The 22,624-nt window shown below is 33.9% G+C and overlaps 1 protein-coding gene across 2 annotated transcripts in view; it reads right to left on the bottom strand.

Moving 5' to 3' along the window:
* COL21A1 (collagen type XXI alpha 1 chain) overlaps positions 1-22,624 on the bottom strand; it is a 242,758-nt gene that overhangs the window by 7,169 nt on the left and 212,965 nt on the right. For both annotated transcript variants that reach the window (XM_072832540.1, XM_072832539.1), the window contains 7 exons: positions 14,583-14,627; positions 12,518-12,571; positions 10,832-10,885; positions 7,895-7,948; positions 5,788-5,859; positions 3,866-3,901; positions 1,023-1,067 (listed from right to left, as the gene is read on the bottom strand). In XM_072832540.1, coding sequence (XP_072688641.1) covers positions 1,023-1,067; positions 3,866-3,901; positions 5,788-5,859; positions 7,895-7,948; positions 10,832-10,885; positions 12,518-12,571; positions 14,583-14,627 — 360 coding nt within the window. The remainder of the gene's footprint in view (positions 1-1,022; positions 1,068-3,865; positions 3,902-5,787; positions 5,860-7,894; positions 7,949-10,831; positions 10,886-12,517; positions 12,572-14,582; positions 14,628-22,624) is intronic.

Genomic DNA, 22,624 nt, shown 5'->3' with positions numbered 1-22,624 from the left:
GATTACAGAGGTTGAATGGAAGAAGAGGTGAAGATTCTCTTTTGAGAACAGCTGTTTATACATATTGTGTGATTAATTTAGGGCAACCAAGGGGATCAGCCTGCATTGCCAATGAGGGGAATGGGGACGTAGATGGTTGTGTCATCAAGAGGATCTGAGTCAAGTGGAGGAGCACTAAAATTAAAAGACACATTTTATTGAACATAGTTGCATGCAGGCAAACTTAGTCCATTCTCCATTTCTCCTCTTAGTTATTTTTGCTCTTGTTAGTTTCTCAATTCTCAACTCTTCTGATTATTAGCACTCACCTTCCATCCTATATTGCAGACAACCTTGTGACCATATGCTTTCAGACCTCTCCCCCATGGTTTCTCAAATTTCTCCAGGTGAGGGACACAGAGACCCCTGTCTTTGAAGACATTACTCAGTTTTATCCTCCTATCTCCAGAACCAGATTAATTAGTGAATCTTTCTGTAATGTCACATTTGAAAGAGGTCTATCCCATGAGGGGACTCATATGTGCAGTTTTCCCTTCCAAGTGTGGCCCAAGTTGGATCTGAACTAAACTACTGGCAGTTCGGCAGCACACAAGCAACATGAAGTACAAATCACTTTTATGTGTCTTTTGGTGCAATTTAAATTGCACTGACTGAACTTGCAGGCCATATGGCAATCTCCCTGAAGCTCTACTTAATGAGGAGAGTTTAGTCAGGGAAGAAGCAAGACAATCTTACTATGTATCTATTCTATAACACAGTCCCTCAAGATAGCATTTTAATACATCTCTAGTGTAGTAAATTATCTCTCTGAGCACACAAGCAGGAAACAAGTACATTTCTCCACTACTTATAGGCTTCAACTACTCACATTGCAAGAAAGAAAATCAAGACTGAACAGTAGCTATATGGAGATACTACCACTGTATGGCAGTATCCATTGTTTCCATTTGCAAGTAACCCTCTCCCAACACCATCCAGTTATGTGATGTCATTTCATTGTCTATCAGAGAAAACAAAAATACCTGTTGCCCTGGAATTCCCTGTCTTCCATTTTCTCCCTTTTGGCCCTTTAAAATGTAATAAAAATTATTTATTAGCTTGCACACATACAATGCAATAACATATAAGACACAACTATGTATTAAACTGTAGTCAAGAAGAAAGGTCACAAAAGCAGTGATGCAAATATGTAAGATGATGTAAGAGACAGAGGTTAGTCTCTCAGAGGAAGGAAAAAGAGTCAAACCTAACATTAACAACATGAAAATAATTTAAAAATCCAATGGCTGTGGACATTTGATTAATTTCTATGACATAATTATATTCAGTGTTGACTATACACATGCAAAGACAAGAAGACATCTTTAAAATAATTTTTAAAAATTAAAAATACACTACAAGAGTGGACTACTACTCATACATTTTAAAAAATGGAATCTTGCCATTTGTGACAACATGGATGAAACTTGAGGGCATAATGCTAAGTGAAATAAGTCAGACAGAGAAAGACAAATATAGTATGATTTCACTTATATGTCAAATCTAACAAAATAAAACCACCAAACCAAACCAAATCACCCAACCTCATAGATACAGAGAACAGAATAATGATTGCCAGAAGGAAGGGGGGAGGTGAAATAGGTGAAGAGGGTGAAAAGACACAAACTTCCTGTTATAAAACAAAGCTGTCCCGGGGATGGGTGTACAGCATGGTTACTACAGTTAATACCACCAAATTGTATATTTGAAAGTTGCTAAAAGAGTAATTCTTAAGAATTCTCATCAAAAGAAAAAAAATTTCTAATTCTGTATGCCAATAGATGGTAACTCGACTACTGTGATGATGTTTCACAGTGTATCCACATTTTGAATCATTATGTTGTACATCTGCAATATAACTGACCCTTGAACAATGCAGAGGTTGAGGACACCAACCTCCCTCAAAGTTAAAAATTTGTGTATAACTTTTGACTCTCCCTAGATTTAACTACTAATAGTCCACAATTGATGAGAACCCTAACAATAGAATCCAATTAACACATATTTTGTATATGTATTATATTCTATATTCTTATAATTAAGTTAGAGAAAAGCAAATGTTAAGAAAAATCATAAAAGAAATACATTTACGATACTGTACTGTATTTATTGAAAAAAACCTGCATATAAGTGGAAATGGGGATTCAAACCCACATTGTTCAAGGGTCAACTATATACTGTTAAATGTCAGTCATACTTCAACAGAAAAAGTATGTAAAAAACATTTTAAATAAAGGTCTTTAAATCAGGACAAATAAGAAAAGAGGAAAATTAATAGAAACATAAACACATTTGTGCATGTAATAAATACATGGATATCCATTATATACAATGCAGGGTCCTAGCCCAGAAAGTACTACATCATCCTTATGTTAGACAAGATAATCAGCAATTTCTAGGAAAACAAGTACCAAGATAATATCCATCAATGATCTAGTGATTTCAATTTAAAACACTCTTGAATCATGATTTATTCATTTATTTACTTAAGTGAATTCCCAATATTTATCGAATGACACCAATTTGCTGGCCCACAGGGACACCAAAACAAAGATACTATTACCTTCAAGATGCTTACTGTGATGGGAAAGATAAGCCAATATTTCAAGAATGATAAAAAGGCATACTTAAACACGTGGGTTGGATACTCCTGGAACACAGAAGGGCCATCTGACAGAAGGGGCTTTCTACAGGGTAGGGGAAACAACTCAACCCTAAGAGGCCAAAAAGAGTTATTAGTCAAGGAGGTAGCACCCTATGGGACAGACTTTATCCTGAAATGTGTGAGGCACCACAGAAGGATTCTTGAGCAGTGGATGTGTAGCTTAGTTACACATGCTGGTCGGAGCACGGGAGGAAGGAAGGCAACTGCACTCCAGGGGTCCAGTGAGGAGGACATCTTACTTAGATGACAGCAGTCATCTAAGACCCATGACAAGAAAGGATTAGGACAGTGTGGATGGGGAGAAGGGGCTGAGTTCCAAGTAGATTTAGATGTGAAACTGCAGGTGAAGAGAGAGGAGTCTGAGTTTTAAGATAACTTTCAAGATTTCTTCCTTCAGACCATTACCTAGTGCTTCCAATTACCAAGACAAAATACAGAGTAAGAGATGTTTTATGGGGAAAGGTGACAGGTTCTGTTTTGGACATAGTCATGTGCTTGTGAGACATCCAAACTCAGTACCAACAGGGAAAATTGGAATGTGTGTCTAGAGCTCACAGACACTTCCTTAAAATTCACCTAACTCCTAATTTCAAAAGTAACTTAAAGAAATCATAGTACTTGAATATCTCCAGTTAAAGATACTGAATCAACAGTTGAATAACAATTGTTGAGAATGTGACCTTAGTAGATTCTAACTCTACTATTACTTTAATTTGTAATTTCCCTTTATGCCTCCAGAAATTCTAGAGACACCCAAATAAAACATCCTTCTAAATCACTAGATCTCCCCAGCCTGATTTAATTTTTTCATATGATTCTCCTTCCATCTGTTAGTTTGAACTAATTTATTTGTGCCATAAGCCATTTCAAATCATTTCTGGAAACATACATACTTTCTGTAAATAAAGATATTAGAAATATGGAATAAAATCTGTATCTGTTCCGTTGAATCATTTGGCTCCCAAGTTTTCTTCAACAGTGAAGTGGAGATGAATCGTAAAATGAAATCTGATGTTGACAAGTTTAGAATACAAGCAGAAAGCTGGGACTGAATGCTTAGATGCTGATGGTGAAACAGGAAGGAGCTGGAAAAGCTACATAAGAACTAAAAAAACAAAGTCCTGCTTTTATTGCCAAGCAAAAATAAAGTCAGCAACATACCTGAATGCCTTTTTCACCTTGACTTCCTTTGTCCCCCTGAAAAAAGGCAGTTTAATGTCTATCATAATCTAGGATTTTCAGCATCCTTTCAAGTAAACATATTTTTTCCACAGGAAAGAAAAATATATGGCTTCACACAAATTCTGAAAGTGCCTTACATGCAGAAGCTGATTCCAAAACAATATTTGGGAAGAGAGTAAAACCCCATTATGTCAAAATGATGCTCTAAATAAACACTGGCTTGTGCTCTTACATTTGGAAGGAAAATTTACTACAATTTCTATTTTACCAGGTATAAGACAACTTTTCTATGTTGATCACCATCTGAGGTTAAACAAACATAAGACAATTCATTTTGACAATTGTTGTTTTATGAAATCAAATGAAAATCTTCATTAGGCCAGTCATAGCCACACATTATAGGACACAATGAAGTAACACATAATGCTGAAATGGTATTTTAGAAAACATAGGCTTCAAAAATGAATTTTGGGGGGAAAATCCATATTCCAGAATAGAAACACTCCTAGGATTTTTCAGCTAGAGGAGGCATTTGAGACCAGTTAGTTCATTGTCCATGTTCTTACAAGGACATGAATAGGAATGTAATGAATCCACATATCAAGAAAGATAAACACTTGCCCTAAGATGTACTTGGGCACTGTTTCCAAATTTCTCTTCTACCTTACCATGCTTTCTAGAGAGTTTTGTGTTTATAGCAAACAAAATATAGGCAATCTTTTAAAACATAAGTTTTGAACAAGAAATTTCTCTAAACATATATTCATAGTAGGTTTACTTAATATTCACTAAGTTTCTAACATTTAATCACTGTCAGGAGGGTCATCCCTGTCTCCGCAAGTATTGCCAGCTGCTCAGTGGAACAAAAAAGTCAAGGATCATACTGGTTCTAATAACCTAGGGGCCAAGTATATAATACATGAAAAACAGAAAAAATGAAATGGAGAAAAACTAAAACAGGAAGGGATATAAAGATGAAGACATAAGTTTGTATCCTTTCCAAAATAAAAGCCAATATATTTACTTTAAGCCTGAAACATCTACATTCGCAGTGGCATTGACTTTTTGACAAATGGGCAGTCAGTGGTGACTTAAAACTCCCAAATATTATGTATACAGATATAGCTTCAGGGTTCCTTTACTTGAGGAGAAAGAGAGAGAGAGACTATGAATCTAAAGTGTTGCTCTCTTATCTCACCAAAACATTTTCTATCAGCATACATGATTTGTAGTTTAAACTCCTTGAATTAATTTTAAGTGAAATTCTATGTAGTGTAATCATTCATAAATAGGAACTTCATGGTCAAACATTAGGGCTGTAATTTTTTTTTAACATTTTTATTTATTTATGATAGTCACAGAGAGAGAGAGAGAGAGAGAGAGGCAGAGACACAGGCAGAGGGAGAAGCAGGCTCCATGCACCGGGAGCCCGACGTGGGATTCGATCCCGGGTCTCCAGGATCGCGCCCTGGGCCAAAGGCAGGCGCTAAACCGCTGCGCCACCCAGGGATCCCTAGGGCTGTGATTTTTATCTTTGTAGACTTTGCCCCAGTTTTGGTAAGAGTAATATTCACATTTTGGTAAGAGCCCCTGACATGGAATACTTGTCCTATAAAATTCTTGACTCACCCGGACAGACTGCAAAACCACCTAAATTTATAGGATATTACTTACGGATATGTTTACATTTTCTGACCTATGCGCTGCATCCAAAGCCTTCATCTAAGAGACAACACCTTTGTAGAGACATGAAAGATGCCCCAGCTATGGTCATAGGGTGGATTATATCATACGTATACCAAATATAAAGGTCAGCTTATCATTAAAAGTATGATCACAAAAGGAAGACTTCTATGTTAAAAGGTGATTAAAGTTAATTATATCTCCTAAATAACACATACCTTTTTTCCTTGAATTCCAGGTAAACCCAGGTATCCTGGTTCTCCTGGGGGACCTACTGCTCCTTGTTCTCCCTAGGTAACAGAAATTACATAAAGATTGCAGACCTACTGCTTATGAAAAACCCTATTGTTTTTATCTCTACATATATCTCAAATGTATAATTGATGGTTACAATTTAGATTTATTTACTACATTTAGAGTTATTACTACAGACATAGTAAAGAATGAAAAGTTGTTTTTTTTTAATTATTTTTTTTTTAAAGATTTTATTTATTTATTCATGATAGTTACACAGAGAGAGACAGAGAGGCAGATACACAGGCAGAGGGAGAAGCAGGCTCCATGCAGGGAGCCCGACGTGGGATTCGATCCCAGGCCTCCAGGATCGTGCCCCGAGCCAAAGGCAGGCGCCAAACCGCTGCGCCACCCAGGGATCCCAAGTTGTTTTTTTTTTTAAAGACTTATTTATTCATAAGAGACACAGGGAGAGACAGAAACACAGGGAGAGGGAGAAGCAGGCTTCCTGCAGGGAGCCCAATGTGGGACTTGATCCCAGGATCACGCTGTGAACCAAAGGCAGATGCTCAACCACTGAGCCACCCAGGCGTCCCTGCCACTGTTTTTAAAACGTAATTTTATTTATTTTTATTATTTTTTTTTTTGGAGAGAAATGGGTAGGAAATATCAGAAAGGGAGACGAACATAAGGACTCCTAACTCTGGGAAACGAACTAGGGGTGGTGGAAGGGAGGAGGGGTGGGGGGTGGGGGTGAATGGGTGACGGGCACTGAGGGGAGCACTTGACGGGATGAGCACTGGGTGTTATTCTGTATGTTGGCAAATTGAATACCAATAAAAAATAAATTTATTATTAAAAAAATAAAATAAAATAAAATAAAACGTAATTTTAATTCTTATTTTTTTTTTTTTATGATAGTCTCACAGAGAGAAAGAGAGAGGCAGAGACACAGGCAGAGGGAGAAGCAGGCTCCATGCACCGGGAGCCCGACGTGGGACTCGATTCCGGGTCTCCAGGACCGTGCCCTGGGCCCAAAGGCAGGCGCTAAACCACCACGCCACCCAGGGATCCCTAAAACGTAATTTTAAATTATAAAATAGTACTTACTGTATTGATTTACCATATTTGTTTAATAAAATGCTAATCATTAAACATTAGTTTTCACAATTTTTATTTTCATAAATATTGATGTGAACATCTTTGTAGCTAAATTGTATATATACTTCTTTTTTTAATTCATACATGTGTAATATTATTTTCTTAGAAGTAAATTCTTGAGCTGTTTCTAGTGTAGATAATGTTCCACAACTTAATTCCTCCATTCTTCATCATCTCATAGGGATTATTTCCTTTATGAAATAAAGATTTCTTAAAAGTCTTACATAAGGAAATTTTCTGAAAGTTAGAATGATGATGCATCAGTGACATTTAGGTAATATCTGTAAGATATGGGATGGATCCTGTACTGGCTTCATGGTTTTTTGGTTTGAGTTTTACCAATAGATTTACCAATAATTCTATCACATTGACAAAGCCTACTCTCTCTTTTGTAGAAACAGTTTTGCCGTCTTTACTTACTATGCCCATTCCTGAGCTGCTGAATATTACTGTAGATTGTTTAAGGCTTGAAGAGAATTGAAAATCCTATTGAAATAAACATTAACCCTTTGGTTTGGAGGAAACTGGTATAAAGCGAGGTGAGTCCCCACTCTAAAGTCCCATCAATCAGCAAACAAAGGAATAGCACCACTTGTGGGAGCCAGACACACTTTCTTTCAGTTGTAGATGAAAGTAATATTCTCTGGACCAAAGAGGAAGTTCACATTAGTATATGGCCTTTACCGTTTCTAGAAAAATGAAGCCAAAGGGTATTTTATGTCTTTATTACCCAAACCATGACAAAGTATCCAAAAGACAAATGAAACTTCACATTGGCCATTTTCTTTCACATTTGTTAATTCTGTAATAAAGATAATCCTTCATATAGTGTAACTTTTCTTAAGGGATACAAAATGGTAATCTCATCAAATAATGAAGGGGATTTATAATTCTTTGAATATATTTCCAAAAGCATCAAATGATAATTACCTTTAGTCCAGAAGCCCCAGGCATCCCTTGAAGTCCAGGTTCACCTTTATTTCCCTGTCAATGCATCAAACCATTTGAATTTTTTTAAAATGTAGTCACAATATACCTGATATAGACACTTAAGGGAATATACTTAAAATAATTTTTACATTTTCAATTCTCTAACTGTTTGAAACATAGACTATGTTAAGCCTACTTATTTTTTTTAAGCCTACTTATTAAGAAAATTTCTTTTAGGCAAGGAATGAGTCCCCATATTTATAAAGCTTCTAAAAGCATGTTTTAAAGCTAGCAGCTCCAAGTAGTGGACAAGAGTCAAATCCTTAGTGACCAGTGCTAATTAGCTGGATCTCCATACTCCAGAAGCCAGAGCCATGTATTTTAATAACATCCTATACATTGAGAATCTTCATCTTTTCCCTGTTTCAATTTCTCAGGATGACTCACCTTTCAGTATGCAACTGACAGAATATTAGCTTCAACTGTACAGTGGCTTTTTTGAAAAAATATGAACCAGAAAACATTTGCTTTGTGCTCTTTTTCAGGATTTGAGTGTAGTCCTTTCTAACAGAAGCTCAGAAGGCAAGACCAACTTGACAAGGCAGTGAATATAAAAGTATTAAAAAAGAGGCTGGATATATATATATAGAGAGAGAACATGTCTGCTGGTTAAGAAGGAGAGACTGTCAAAGATAGTGCTGGTTTTCAAAAATACTTTGAAAGCTAAAATCTCTACCTTGTCAATGTCTGGCAAAAGCAAAAGCCAAACAGTATACTAATAAGTAAAGGTAACCAACTTCATTTTCAGCTTTTGAAAATTTTCCCAGGTTCCTCAGGTTGAGAAACATATAAACACAATATTTGACTTAATTAAATACATTAATTAAGCCATAGAACATTTCTACCTAAACAACACACAACAGCATTAATTTAGCCATAGAACATTTCTACCTAAACAAGTGATTATGTGGAAATTCACAGAGGTGACAAGACTTGCTGCAAGTTACAGGGTTTGATTGTTAGCATATCCTAATGTCATTTAGATAATAATATTCAAAACTAGAATATAGTATGGTTTAATGGCTTTTAAAAAATAAGATATTATAAACCAAATGAGTTTTCTAAATTTCTACCACAGAGTTTCAGCCTCATCCTTGCCCCATTTAATACAGCTTTTTTTGTGCCACTCTAAAATTCATACTAATTGACACTGAAGGCATAGTCTACAAACATGTTAGTTGACAAAACAAACAGAAATAAACTAACACAGAGGTAAGTCAACTATGGTCCATACGCTAAATCCAGCCCAGTGCATGGTTTTGTAAATCAAGGTTTGCCAGAACACATAGTAAGCCATGGCTGCTTTTGCAGTACAATAGCAGAGCTGAGTAGCTGTAACAGAAGCTATAAGGCCCTGAAAGACTAAAATATTTACCATCTTGCTATTTGCGGAACACCTGAGCTAACATACTACACGAAAAATAGCTGAAGTATCTCACTGAAAAGATTACATTTAAGAGGTATAATTTTAAGACTCTGAATCTCTTTTTAACAAAATAATTGCATAAGTACAAGATGAGAGAGAAAAGACTTTATAGTAATTCATATAAAAATAAACAAACTGATCCTGGAAAGAGCCACCTGCTTTCCCAGCCTTATCAGCAGAATCTACTCAAGTGGTGGATGCCATAGAGTATTGTTCTAAAATCTTTTATTGAAATTCCAGCAGATTTAATTGTTATCCAGCTCAGTGTGTGTTAACAATGTGAAGTGGCTGATAAAAATAAGCTGATGAAATCCTAGGCTGAATTCTTAAGAATTAGAGCATCCAGAACACCCTGGGGAGTCCACTGTACCCCAGTTACTGAAGAGTATATAACTACTCTGTATCTTCTTAGAAAATGACTTTGAGAAATTATGGATAATCTTCACTTGGCAAGGTTTTTATACCAATTCTGTGCACACTACTGCTAGGACACACAATACTCCAAGGATTCATGAGGGTCCACCACTGGTGAAAGGGCAGCTACTTTCCCCTGATCATTGGGGTCCTATGATATTTTATCCTATTGTATTCTCTAAATAGTTTTAAAATTAAAAGTAGACTAGATTAGCTCATCTACTCATCTTGTTTTATATGCCAGGGTCTATTCCCCGGGACAATGTCTAGTTAAAGGTTTAATTCTTCCAAAAAGCAATTCCATCATTTCCTTTTGGAAGGCTGTCCTACGTTCTACTCACTGAATAGTTGAGAATAGTCTGAGTCTAGCCAAATGTACTTGACTTGACCCTTTAATAAACCAAGGGGAAAAAAAAGCTCTCTTAGCACAGGATTCCATATACCTAGAAAATGGTCAAACCATGGTATTCAATTTCAGTTCTATTTTGAGAATAAACCTGACATCCTAAACATATTTGTCAGGTGTGCCTGACATTTTTTATAAAGATGAAAAGTAAAGATAATATACTACCCTACACACGGTCCTGAAGGAGAGAATGCCTAATAAAATGCACAAATCATTTTACAATAAAAATTCCATAAACATTCTACTAAATATAAATATCAAGAAGACAACCTAGAAACTGGTAAAAGGCTATGCTCAATCATAATTTCTAATTGTCTACATTGGTAGGGTTTGGCACCGAATTCCCTGGAACTCCATCTACATAATCCTCACCACCCTTGGGATGACAATAAGAAGAGGAGGAGGTCAAGTGGTGAGAGATTCTGGGCTCTTTCCAGCTTAAACCAGACCTGTTTTACATTAACCTGTTTTAATATGCTTAGTTTTTGTCTAAGATTTCATTTTTACAAATGACTGTTCTAGAATTAAAACCACATTTAAAATAAAATCAGTAAAATTACAAGTTTTAGTGAGTACATAAATGGTCATTTTCCACTAAGTTTTCTGTCTTATTTAGTTTTATTTTATTTACCTTAGATCCTGGTGTTCCAGGCTGACCTGGTGAGCCATCACGTCCCATTAAACCCTATATTTTTAAGTGGAAGATTTGAGAGTAATTTAGGAAACAATATTAAAAAATATTAAATCCATTTCCAAGGTGCACATTCTCATCATATTTAATCTGTTACAATATAATACAATATGGGGAAAATTTCCCCACATATATCCAAATGAAGGATAATAAAAAATCTATACAAGCTAGCATGGAGACCAGCAAAGCCCTCCTACAGCGGTTGCTCAAATAACCTATAAATAGCAAAAATTCCTGGAAAGCTAGTAAAAAAACAAATGTTTATTTTTTTTCCCTACATTCTCACTTTCTTCCTTTTGTCAAGATAGCTAATAATTAGGTTTCTTCATAGATTCATCCTGGTCAATTTTACATTCAATTTCTATTTTCATAAATAATATTTTGAGTTACCATCCAATAAATTCTCTGAATATAACAATCTCTCTTCAAGTTACAAAATGGTCATATTTTAACTAACTATATGATTCAAAATATGACAACAATGATCACTCTAGCAACAAGGAACTAATTTAATTTAGATTCTACTCAAATACCACTACATACATTAAAAATATTTGCTTTCTCTTAAACATAGCCAAGGAAATGTGATGAGCAAAAAACATGCAATTAGTATCATCAGAAAACATAATCTCAATATGATCAAATTGAAAATACCATGTCATCACTACTATGCTTTGCCATCAATTTAGGATATTACTACAACTATAAAATGTAAAATATACTGGTTCATAGCATCGTGTATAAAACATTAGATATGTTATATATACATATTCTCAAAGTTCAGTGAAGTTCTAGCCAATACCTTCACTTTCTGGAAGCTAACTTAGAGACTGGTAAATAACCAAGTTTATTATTTCGATGAACAAATGACTAGGTAGTGATGTTGAAGATAGAGAATTACATTCTAAAGGGAAGAATCTTCTTTTAAACCTCCTAAAAGTTGAATTCACATCTAACACACAGTATTTTTATTTACTCTTATATGCAAAATTCACCAAAGCAATGGACAAAATATCTGTGTTTTTAACTTACATAAAGTCATAAACTGTTAAACACAGAAGAGATCTGTTTTACTTAAACAAAAAGCTATTATAGGCAATTTAATTCATAGGTTAAAATCAACATCGCTTCTTGTAATTTTTATGCAATCCTGCACACGAACAATAGGATTTTCATAATTTCTAATATCAAATGCATATTGCCCTTTCCACTCTCAAAACTGCCAAAATTATTTATTTACTAACTTAGGATATTCCTGTTACCTCTTCTGAACATATTCTCCCTCATTAGTTTAATAAATGTGTAATTTAAAAAAAAATGAAAAGAGAACATTTATTAAGTTTTAGAATTTTCATGGTACTTAGTCTTTTAATGAATAGATAGAATATTTGTTTTCTGGCTTATCTATATTAAGAGTTCTTGATCTTTATTTGGGGGACCAAATTTGAGAATCTGAGAATTTCTAGAAAAATGGACATAATCATTTTCATACAAAGGGATTTGTGGACTCCTAAAATGTCATTGTTACCCCCCACCCAGCCCCCAGTTTTACAAACTCCAAAAAAATAACTCCTGATACATAGTAACTGTATTTCAAACACCCTGATCACAATGACATTAACATACAGGAATCCCCGGAGCTCCTTTTTTTCCTAGTGGTCCTGGAGGCCCAATTTCTCCCTAAAATCAAATACAGATCAAATTTAAAATTGTAAATTATCAAATCATTTCTAGGAATTTCCTACCAAATCATTATGGAATGAAAGTTCAATACCAATCACCCCAATCAGTCTGCTTCCCCTTTCTCTACTGTAAAACAGAAGCTTACATAGGGTAGAAAATCAGGAACATAACACCTTAAAGATTTGGGCCTAAGGTCTGTGGAATCACGAAGTCAAATATTTTTATGAGAAAATCAGGAGGGATGATGTCATTGTCTCAAAGGAAGACCTGAAAGTTCAACAAATAGTTGGTGAGGTAAGATAACGGGAAAAAAAAGCATGTGAAAAACTATCTTTTCTGTTACAGATTAAGAAACATGATACAAATATAAATTAAGAAAATATAGGATACAGAACAATAGCATTTATACTTTAGTTTCTTGGGTTGTGGCTAACTAGATACTCTAAGGGAGTCTTCAAATCATGAACAAGAATAACAACAAAAACCTGGAAAGAACATCCTTTGTGAGAGAGTAGGAATCTTATAAGAAGTTGGAGAGGTCTTCAAAGATACCTTATTTTAATAAAATATATTCTGGGTTGAGACTATGATAATGAGGATTTGGAACTATGCAGAAATCTTGCCAGAGGTGGAGATGCAAAAGTCAAGAGGGCTGGAGGTGTCTAGAGCACATGGGAAACTGAATGGTGGGCTACACCTTGGGAAGAGGGCAGGAATCTTTAATACCTAAGACCACTCAGGACTCTTAAAGGGGGCTGATGTGATATCCATGACTAGCAGCAGGAGGCAGCTCTCCATGCCCCAGTTAAGCTAACATAGCTCGCATCAATTAACATGAAGCAATGAGCTCATATTCATCAAGAAAGAAAAAGGCGGCAGCAAGCCACAAGACTGAGGGTTAACAGAAATAAAAAAACTGCAGATACTGGAATTGTTAGAAACAGAATTTAAAACAATATATTAGATCTTTACAAAATAAAGAATGGAATCATAAAAGACTATTAGGACTGTAAATGGACTATGAGGCTATCAAGAATAAAAAGATGTTATTACAAAGTTGTACTTCTGGAAATGAAAAGTATGATTGTTTTGTTTTAAATCATTGATGGTTTAAACAGCAGAGTAGACACAGTAAAGGGAGAATAAGTACAGTAGGAAATATATCCAAAAAAATTTATCAAAATACAAGAATCAAGGGTATGAAAATAAGAAGCTCTTCAGAAACATGGAGGATGAAATTAGAAGGAATAAAATTCATGTAACTGTAATTCCAAAAAGAGGGAACAAAGATTGGAAGAGATGTCATTTGGAGATCTAATGAGTGATGTCTTCCACAGAGCTAGGAAACAAACTGAATTATCCCTTGGGATGAATAAAAAGAAATGCATATCTAGATAGATTGTAATGAGTTTTAGACCATGAAAGACAAATAAAATATCCTAATGAATCCCAAAGAAAGAGATCACTTACAAAAGAACAATAATTAGAATGAGAGTAGATGTTTCATAGTTAATAATGGAAGCCTGGAGACAACAGAAGAAAATTCTCAATGTGTTAATGCAAAAATAACTGTCAAACTTGAGTCGTATACCCTACAAAATTATTCTTCAAAACCAGGAGTAAAATAAAGATACCTAGATAAAATCTGAAAGCTGGTTCCCAAATATCTGTACTAAAAGAACCGCTAAAGGTATGGTTCAGGAAGTAGTAAAATTATCCTAAAAGGATGGTCTAAGAGCACAAGATATGAAAGTAAACAAAGTAAAATAGACAGCACATGTATAAATCCAAATTATATTTATTATATATATATAATATATATATTATCTGTATAAAACAACAAAAAAGTAGTTAAAAAGACAAAATAACTTCTGAAATTATATCATATTTGAACAATTAACTGCTGCCATGATGGTGGTAAGAATGTATTCTATGTGAAGACATCGCCACTTTACCCTTTTAATAAACAGATCCAGCCCCAAATCGTTCAACTTCCATTAGTGCTCACCTTTTGTCCCATTAATCCTTGGTTTCCAGGAAATCCTGGTATTCCCTAAAAAGTAATAAAGTAGAATTTTATTTTAAAAATGTATAGATTATATCATTAAAGATGAGTAAGTCCTAGTTGGATTTTTAATTTGTAAATAATGCATAATTTTAAACTTATATCATCCACTCACATACAGTAGAACACTGTTATTAATAAAAAATCCAATTTTGGAAAAGAGAACATTTATGAGAGTATTATATGAACATCTACTGATATTTAAAGTTTTAAATAAAGGTTTTCAAAAAGAAAAGCTTAAGAGAATATTAATCTTGGCTCTTCTTTTAGATCAACATAAGTGATAAAGTAAGAAAGATACTTCATTTGAACATATTTCTATATTATTTTAAATGAATAATTCAAGAAAAACCATCCAGTCATAGGAATTCAGATTCAGTAACAACAGTTTTAAAGGCCCCCACTGCCTCACAACCATAATTAAAAACTAGTAAGACTAACCAATATCCTCCAAACTGAGCCATTAAACACCCAGGAACTTAATTCCTTGTATAGAATACACCAATCTTTCTCCTAATGATTCCCTTATTGATAAAATCATGAAGAATATGCAGATCACAGTTTGAGGAGAGACAGAAGCATAGAGAACCTAGATGTAAAAGTTCTCCAACAAGATTCAGAGAAAATTAATGTTTATTGTATAAATTTAAGAATAACATTAGCACATTCATTAATGGGAAAGCCAATTCTCATGGTCAGTCATTCAATGCAGTTACCAAAATAATTTTTCACTATCTAAAGGAAACAGCAATAGTATTAATCAGTTTTTATTTTTTTTTCATTTTTCTTAGCTCCTTTCACAATGACACTTCAGTTAAAATAGGTAACATCTGAAATAAGTAACATAGAGGGTAGAAAAAGGAATTTGAAAGACAAAGAAATTGGGTCCCATCAGTATTTCTTTGAAAGCCCTCTGCATTATCCAGGCTTTCAAAAAAAAAAAAAAAAAAAGGTAAAAAAAAAAAAAATTAGTACTCCTCAGTAAACCAAGGGAGATGGTAGACAGGCCGTTGCCAATGAGATCAAGTTATCTTCTATTACAGAGAGAGAATCAACCATTATTTTGATTTTCACATCTTGACTTTATTAACACAATATTGGTCAATGTATTAGCCACAATTATAATGCAAGACACATGCATATAGTTCTGGTTTTAAAATCTGAACTTGATAAATAAAAAGTATAAGGAAACAAATAAAATCTGAACTTGAATCATAAATTGGAATCCATGTTGATTTTACTTGATTATCCATTCATTTTGCCAGGGCACTACACCCTTTGCAGAAAACACAAGTTGTATGTGAGCAATGACTATAAACAAAGGGCTTATAGTCTACTTGAAAACACAACCTTTTATAAACATACTAACTAGAAAATAACATAAAGCCATATAAATTTTATAGTAACATTATAAAACATAAGCATACTCTAAAACATAAAACAAAATGAAAATAACTTAGTTCTATGTAGAAAGAACATAGAATAATATTAATTATATCCTTCCAAAGCAGAAAATGCATATTTTAAATGCAATCAATTAAGATCCTATTGTTCCAAATAAAGGCTTCCATTTCAATAGACCACAGTTTGGCATGAAACCATCTGTAATCAACTCCCATTCCAATACACATATGTACAAATTCACTATAGGTTTAGATTAAGTTCTGAATTTAAATAAAACCTATCTGTAAAATCTTATCAGATACAAGACGGCCATATATTGTTCTATGCTGAAGCTGTACAGCTGTGGCCATGCAGTGTCCTTTGGCCCCAAGAATCTCTAACAGGGTCATACAATTGCCCATGATACTATCAGACCTGAGATGCTGAATTTCTTGCTGCACACTGTCCTTTATTGCTCAGAGTTTCATCACTATTCAAGTCTCTATGCCCTCAAACAATCTATGATATTAGTACAAATCAGTTACAGATATGCTGCCTCTACTCCTATTTCTGAAGCCAATTCCAGTGCCAGAAAAGCTACATCCTCACTGTGTGGGCAAATGGAGTTATGCCCAGGCACCCAAATCTCCACTTACCAGAAGCCCTTAGGAGAGCCCTCCTCCCCAACCCCAGTTCATTCCCTGGATCTGATCTGACACTCTATTACCTAAATAATACTGATACTGAGCTTGGTCTCTATTAGGACATAGCCCCAAATCTTGTTATTTCAGCATATCACATAAAGTATTTGGGGGAAGATTCTAGATTTGGGAAAAAAAAATCCTTTCCTATTGCCGTAACATGTTAGTAAAACATTAAAATATATTTCAGAAATATGAAGTCATATATTCTATGTCTAATTATGCCAAAAACTATTGCTTATTTTAAAAATGTCAACCACAAACACATAAAACTACATAATATAAAAAAAAGATGCAAAGCTGATTTATAAAAGTATATCTCGGCAAAACTAATATAATACCATGGGCATGCATGGAATAAAAGACTGTTGATAAAGAAATTAACCAGAACTGAAATCACTGAGAGCTATATTAATTAATAAAATTCTCCTAGATTTTATTTTCCTGGGCTCCCATTTATGAAAGTTTTCATAAACTTTGCTAATTTTACTCTAGCAGAAGTATTATTCAAAACCATTTGAAATTTACCAGTTTGTCAATCCGAAGTATTTAGTGACAATTACTTCATACAGCAAATGTTTTCCAAGCAAACTATTTTATATTTCACTTTTGGTCTGTGTGGTTTTGGATTCAGGCAACTGTGAAAATGTATAAATAAAGACAGTAACAAGCCTTTTATTGGTAAGAGTAAAGGGGTATATTTCCCTCGCTTCTGTGATTTCAGTTTGGATTTGAGAAAGAGCAGAAAGTCAACTGGAAAATCCTGCATAATATTGTGGTGAAAAAAACGTTGACATAAAAAATGTTCTATAATCTTCTCTGTAACCATTAACCATTGATGTGTAACAAAAAGTCATTAAGAATAGAAATACATAATTTAGACTAAAGGGTTTGGCCCCTATTTCCTAAAGACCACGTTGTAATGAAGGAAATGTGTCCAAAGATAAAAAATATCACTTGAAAAAAAAATCACTTGATACTTTCTCACATCCAATGAATTCAGTTATCTCACCCCTGAAATCAGAGCAACTTTGATCCAATCTGCTTGTAATGCAATATTTTCGACATTCTAAAGACAAATCTAACCCATTAATTGTATTTTTATATCAACATTTTTAACATTTCCATACAGTGGTAGAGATATTTAATATGCAGTTATCAAAATATCAGATATCAAATATCAGAAGGTTATGTTTTCTATCATATCAGGAAGTGGTTTGTTTGTTCCTAAAGATTCATGAAGAAAAAGCACTGATATGTTGATAGCACTGTTCTTATTAGCTACAAAAATTAAACTATTATTATAATGATCATTAATAAAAAGCCCAGTGGAAGCAGTTACAAATTTAGACACTGAAGTCAGTCAGCCCATATCCAGTGGCTGATGGACTCCAGGCCTGTTATTTAAACTAGAATCTCAGTATCCCCATTTTACGCATGGCAAAATAATAGAATCTACCTCACAGAGCTGGTACATTATATCAATTAATTCATAAGTGCATAGCTCAGTGCTGGCACTCTAATGAACAACTTTTCATGACTGTCTTTTCACAGCTCCTCCCTGACCTTTGAAAGTTGTGAAATAGATGAAGTCAATTCTCCCCCATGTCTCAAAACTTGTTCTCTTTCTCCATTTTAAGGATATCTTGAAGGGGTGTGGGGGGGGCAGGGTCTTTTCCACCTTGTCTTTTTCTATCTACCCTTGTTTTCAAAATTTCCCATTGTACCCAAGGGCACTCCAGCAATCCAAGGCTTCCTACTAGGCGGTGCCAAGTTAGCAGTACCCCTCATCTTTTACACCTTTGTCTCTTCATGTTTGGCAAACTTTGACTACAATGATTTTTGCTTTTTAAACATTTAAACGTATTTCATCACAATTTTTAAGAAAAATATAACCCAAAGTTTCAAATATATTTTCAGTTGAATCCAATGTTTTTCAATCCTTTTTAAAAATTCCACACTAAACTGACAGATCATTATGAATGATGTGTAAAAGATTACTGTGGTAAGAGAACACTAAAGAGAAGTAACTCACAACCATAGCTGCCAAACCTAAAACAAACTAATATATAAGTACTTGCAATAAACCCATAATATGGAAATCACCAGCTTTACTATTCTTTTTAATACTTTAACACAGTTTTACTACTCTCTTTAATCTTTAAGAGGGAAAAAGTAATCTGAGTAACATTGGATGAATTTATTTTCTCTAGCCTACAGATCAGTATCCACATGGCCTGGACCCAAACAAAGTACCAAAAGGTAAGTAATTTCAATAAAAAATGCTTTGGTAAATATTTCTGGACTACTCATGTTTGTACACAACATAAAATATTATGTCAGACATCATAAATTACAGAAAGAGACCAGGAATATCATCAGAAGGAAAAGCTGTCTTGAAGCCCTTACAAATTTGCTTCATGTTACTGGCATTTCTCTTCAGCATCTAAAAGCATTTCAACATTTTTAAAGGCCAAAAGATATTCTAAACAATTTTACCATGGTAAAAGTATTATTTTTCAAGACAAAACAAAAAAAGACAAATGTTTAGCAAATTAAAATAACATACCTGAAAACCCAGAAGAGGAGAGGGGAGGACAAAGTTTAGTGACCCAGGGATGGTCTCTGCACTACCACATGATGGGAAAGTCATGGAATCATCCTGAACCCAGGAATCCAGACAATAATCTGCCCCTTTCCGTTGGCAAGTGACATCATGCTTGTGAAATATATTAGGGAGTTAAAAGGAATGTATGCATATAGTCACATGTAAAACTGAAAACCAACTCCATTTGAAAGAAGTCCTAAAATGACAACCCTAGGGCTACTCTAAAATGAATTCTGATCCTCTGAGAACCTAAAAAATACAGACTATACTTTTTGGTGCATAGAATGTCACTGTATAACTCAAAAAAAGCTGTGATGAATTTCTCATGAAAGAGAAAAATGAAAATGAATTTTTCCAAAGACCTTTACAATCAACTGAGTTGATGAGTATAATTTATACACCATTTTCCAGAGAAATCTGAATTACTTTTTAAAAAAATTTTATCTATGATAGAAGTCACCAAAATTTTTTTTTTAAACACCAAATCAAAGGTGAAACCAGTCTGATGAAGAAAGCAATGAATTTCTAACCTTAATTACACTGAAAACTAAACTGATTATTTGAAAATTATACCTAATTTGTTATCTATGTGTCTTTTATTTATAACCTATTTTTTAAACACGTATATACTGTTATATCTAAATCATATTTATTGTGCAACTCAGCCCATTGTGAATTTTTCTGTTTATATAATGTATATCCCCCTTTTCCTATTGAAAACTGATATGATATACTAATAAGCATTCACTAAAAGAAAAAAACTTAAAACCTATGGGGAGCCTGAATGGCTCAGCTGGGTAGGCATCTCTTAATTTTGTCTCAGGTCATGATCTCAGGGTCCTGAGACTGAGCTCCACATCAGGATCCCCCACTCAGTAAGGGGTATGCTTGAGATTCTCTCACTCTGCCCCTACCCCCATTCTCACACACTTGCTCTCTAAAATAAATTTTAAAATCTTTATAAAAATACAAAAAAAAACTAAAACAAAAAGAAGTATACTGCAACCTCACAGCTATGACCTCAAAGGGTAACACATTTGCTTAATTTTCATGCCTTGTAGGTTAATCTCACAGATAATTTTTCACACATTGTTAAAGATATCCTGTTAGATGAAGGCATCAAGTCGTCCCATTAGGGAAGAACAATACTGTGTTTAAGAAGCAATTTCTTTGATAAGAAAAAGCACAGGTAGGGGCACGTGAGTGGCTCAGTAGTTGATCAAAATAGAATATGAAGGTAGTAGACAAAAGTTACCTACTTGAAAACAATTGATTTTAGTGACATTGATAAATGAAAATGGAATTATCATCTTAATAGCTACCTTATTATTCTTTAAGGCTATATGTGCTTTAATATCTTTCTCTGGCTAAATCAACTAACTTCAATATTGCCACGAGTGATAATAAAAGTTATATTTCCAATTAGATTCAATGTTCTTGGTGTTTTAAAATATTTTATTATTTTTTGACAAATTCGGAAGCAAATCTATCCTGGAAAACTAAAGTACATCTACAAACATTTGAACAAGTTGTTTTATGAAGATTGGTAAGTCCTCACTAACATAGGAATTTGAGCACTTAAACTTGTTTTGTTACATCTAAAATGAAATTTTTAGTTTATTGATTTTCCTAGAAATTTCTTTGAAAATGTATGTATATAGTATTTTAAAAAACAATTTTTAGATGTGATGTATTACTGTTTTTATTTTAGAAAACTTATCTTCTATTACTTCCGTTAAGGAAATGGTAAGGTTAATCTCATCAAATGCCAAATTCCTGGAATTTTTTTTAAGATTTTATTTATTGATTCATGACAGAGGGACAGAGACATAGGCAGATGGAGAAGCAGTCTTCCTGCAAGGAGCCTGATGCAGTACTTGATACCAGGTCCTCAGGATCATGCCCTGATCCAAAGGCAGATAGATGCTCAACTATTGAGCCACCCAGGCATCCCAGGAAAATGAATTTTAATAATCATCTCTGGTGATTATGGTTAAGGTACTCTGGATCAGAGTTGAAGAAATACTGCTCTTTATATAGTAAAAACAAAAATTCTTGAACATTACTTATACTGGGGTGCAAAGCTACGAAAGTCATCAAGAAGCTTTTTATTTATGATTATCTACCAATTAAATTTTCATATAATCCATTTTATGTCTCTTTGCTCTAAAACAACTATACATCATTTTCCCACCAATTTTTAACCCTTCATCAAAAGTCTTAATACTCAGGTTTTTATGATTAACTTCACTTTAATGGCATTTGAGAGTCTTGATCTACCACAGGTTTTTTTTATATAAACCTTTGTAGAGTATGTTTATTGAGTAAATTTTCTACTTCTCCTACCTACAGAGAAACTATTGTATATAAAACCACCTGGTACAATATTGTACCTTCTATGATTGCTCAGCAAATATTAGCACCTAAATCCACATCGCAATAAGAATCTGCAACAATCCTAAAGCTCTCTAATGGTTTCTCTTTTGTGATTAGTCATTCCATCTTAAAATACATTGTTCCGAAGTTCTTCATATTTCACCAAACTCCATCGATTAAGTGTACTCTTTTTATGTAGAATGCAGAAGGAAGAAAATTCTACCACAACAAATAAATTATTCATGGTTTTTATAACCAAATCATCATAAAACTCCTTTGCCCTGATTTAATTTTATTATTAGTTCATCAAATCACTTTTTATACTTCACTTGCAAGAAAGAGACTATCACTGAAAATGCCTAGTCCCTATGTCCTAATAAAACTATTAAAGGAAATTTATATTCCAATCTTATTCGATCATTTCCAGTGGATTGAATTCATCATGAACCATTAGAATTACACATGACTTCTAGAATGTATTCATAAATACTAGTCTCTCGATTCATACTCTTTCGTTAAAACATACTTGAGTTTTTTCCCCCTATGACCAAGAAATGTGTATCTATGCCAAAAGATTTTCAAAGCCAGAATCTTTTAAAGAACCAAAATTAAAACAGCAAAGCAGCTATGACTTAACTAAGCATATCTGTTTGAAACAATAGAATACTTCAGTATTCAAAATTATGAAAATCATTTTTATAAACCATCTGAAAATATTGGCAATCAATTACCTACTTATTAGGTGTTTAACTGATTATCAAAAATAAAAATGCACATTGGTATAAACAAATATTTTTGAGCACTCTTTCTCAGATATCTCCCATATGTATTTTAACAACACCCTAACATATTAAGAACATAAACAGTTTTCTGATGTTCTCAGAGGCATGAAACATTTTTCTAGTGTTCAGTGTGGT

Source organism: Canis lupus, chromosome 7 (genome assembly GCF_048164855.1).
Source record: "Canis lupus baileyi chromosome 7, mCanLup2.hap1, whole genome shotgun sequence".
Classification (NCBI taxonomy): Eukaryota; Metazoa; Chordata; class Mammalia; order Carnivora; family Canidae; genus Canis; species Canis lupus.
Note: the sequence above shows the minus strand (reverse complement) of the source record. Positions and strands in the feature narration are given on the sequence as shown.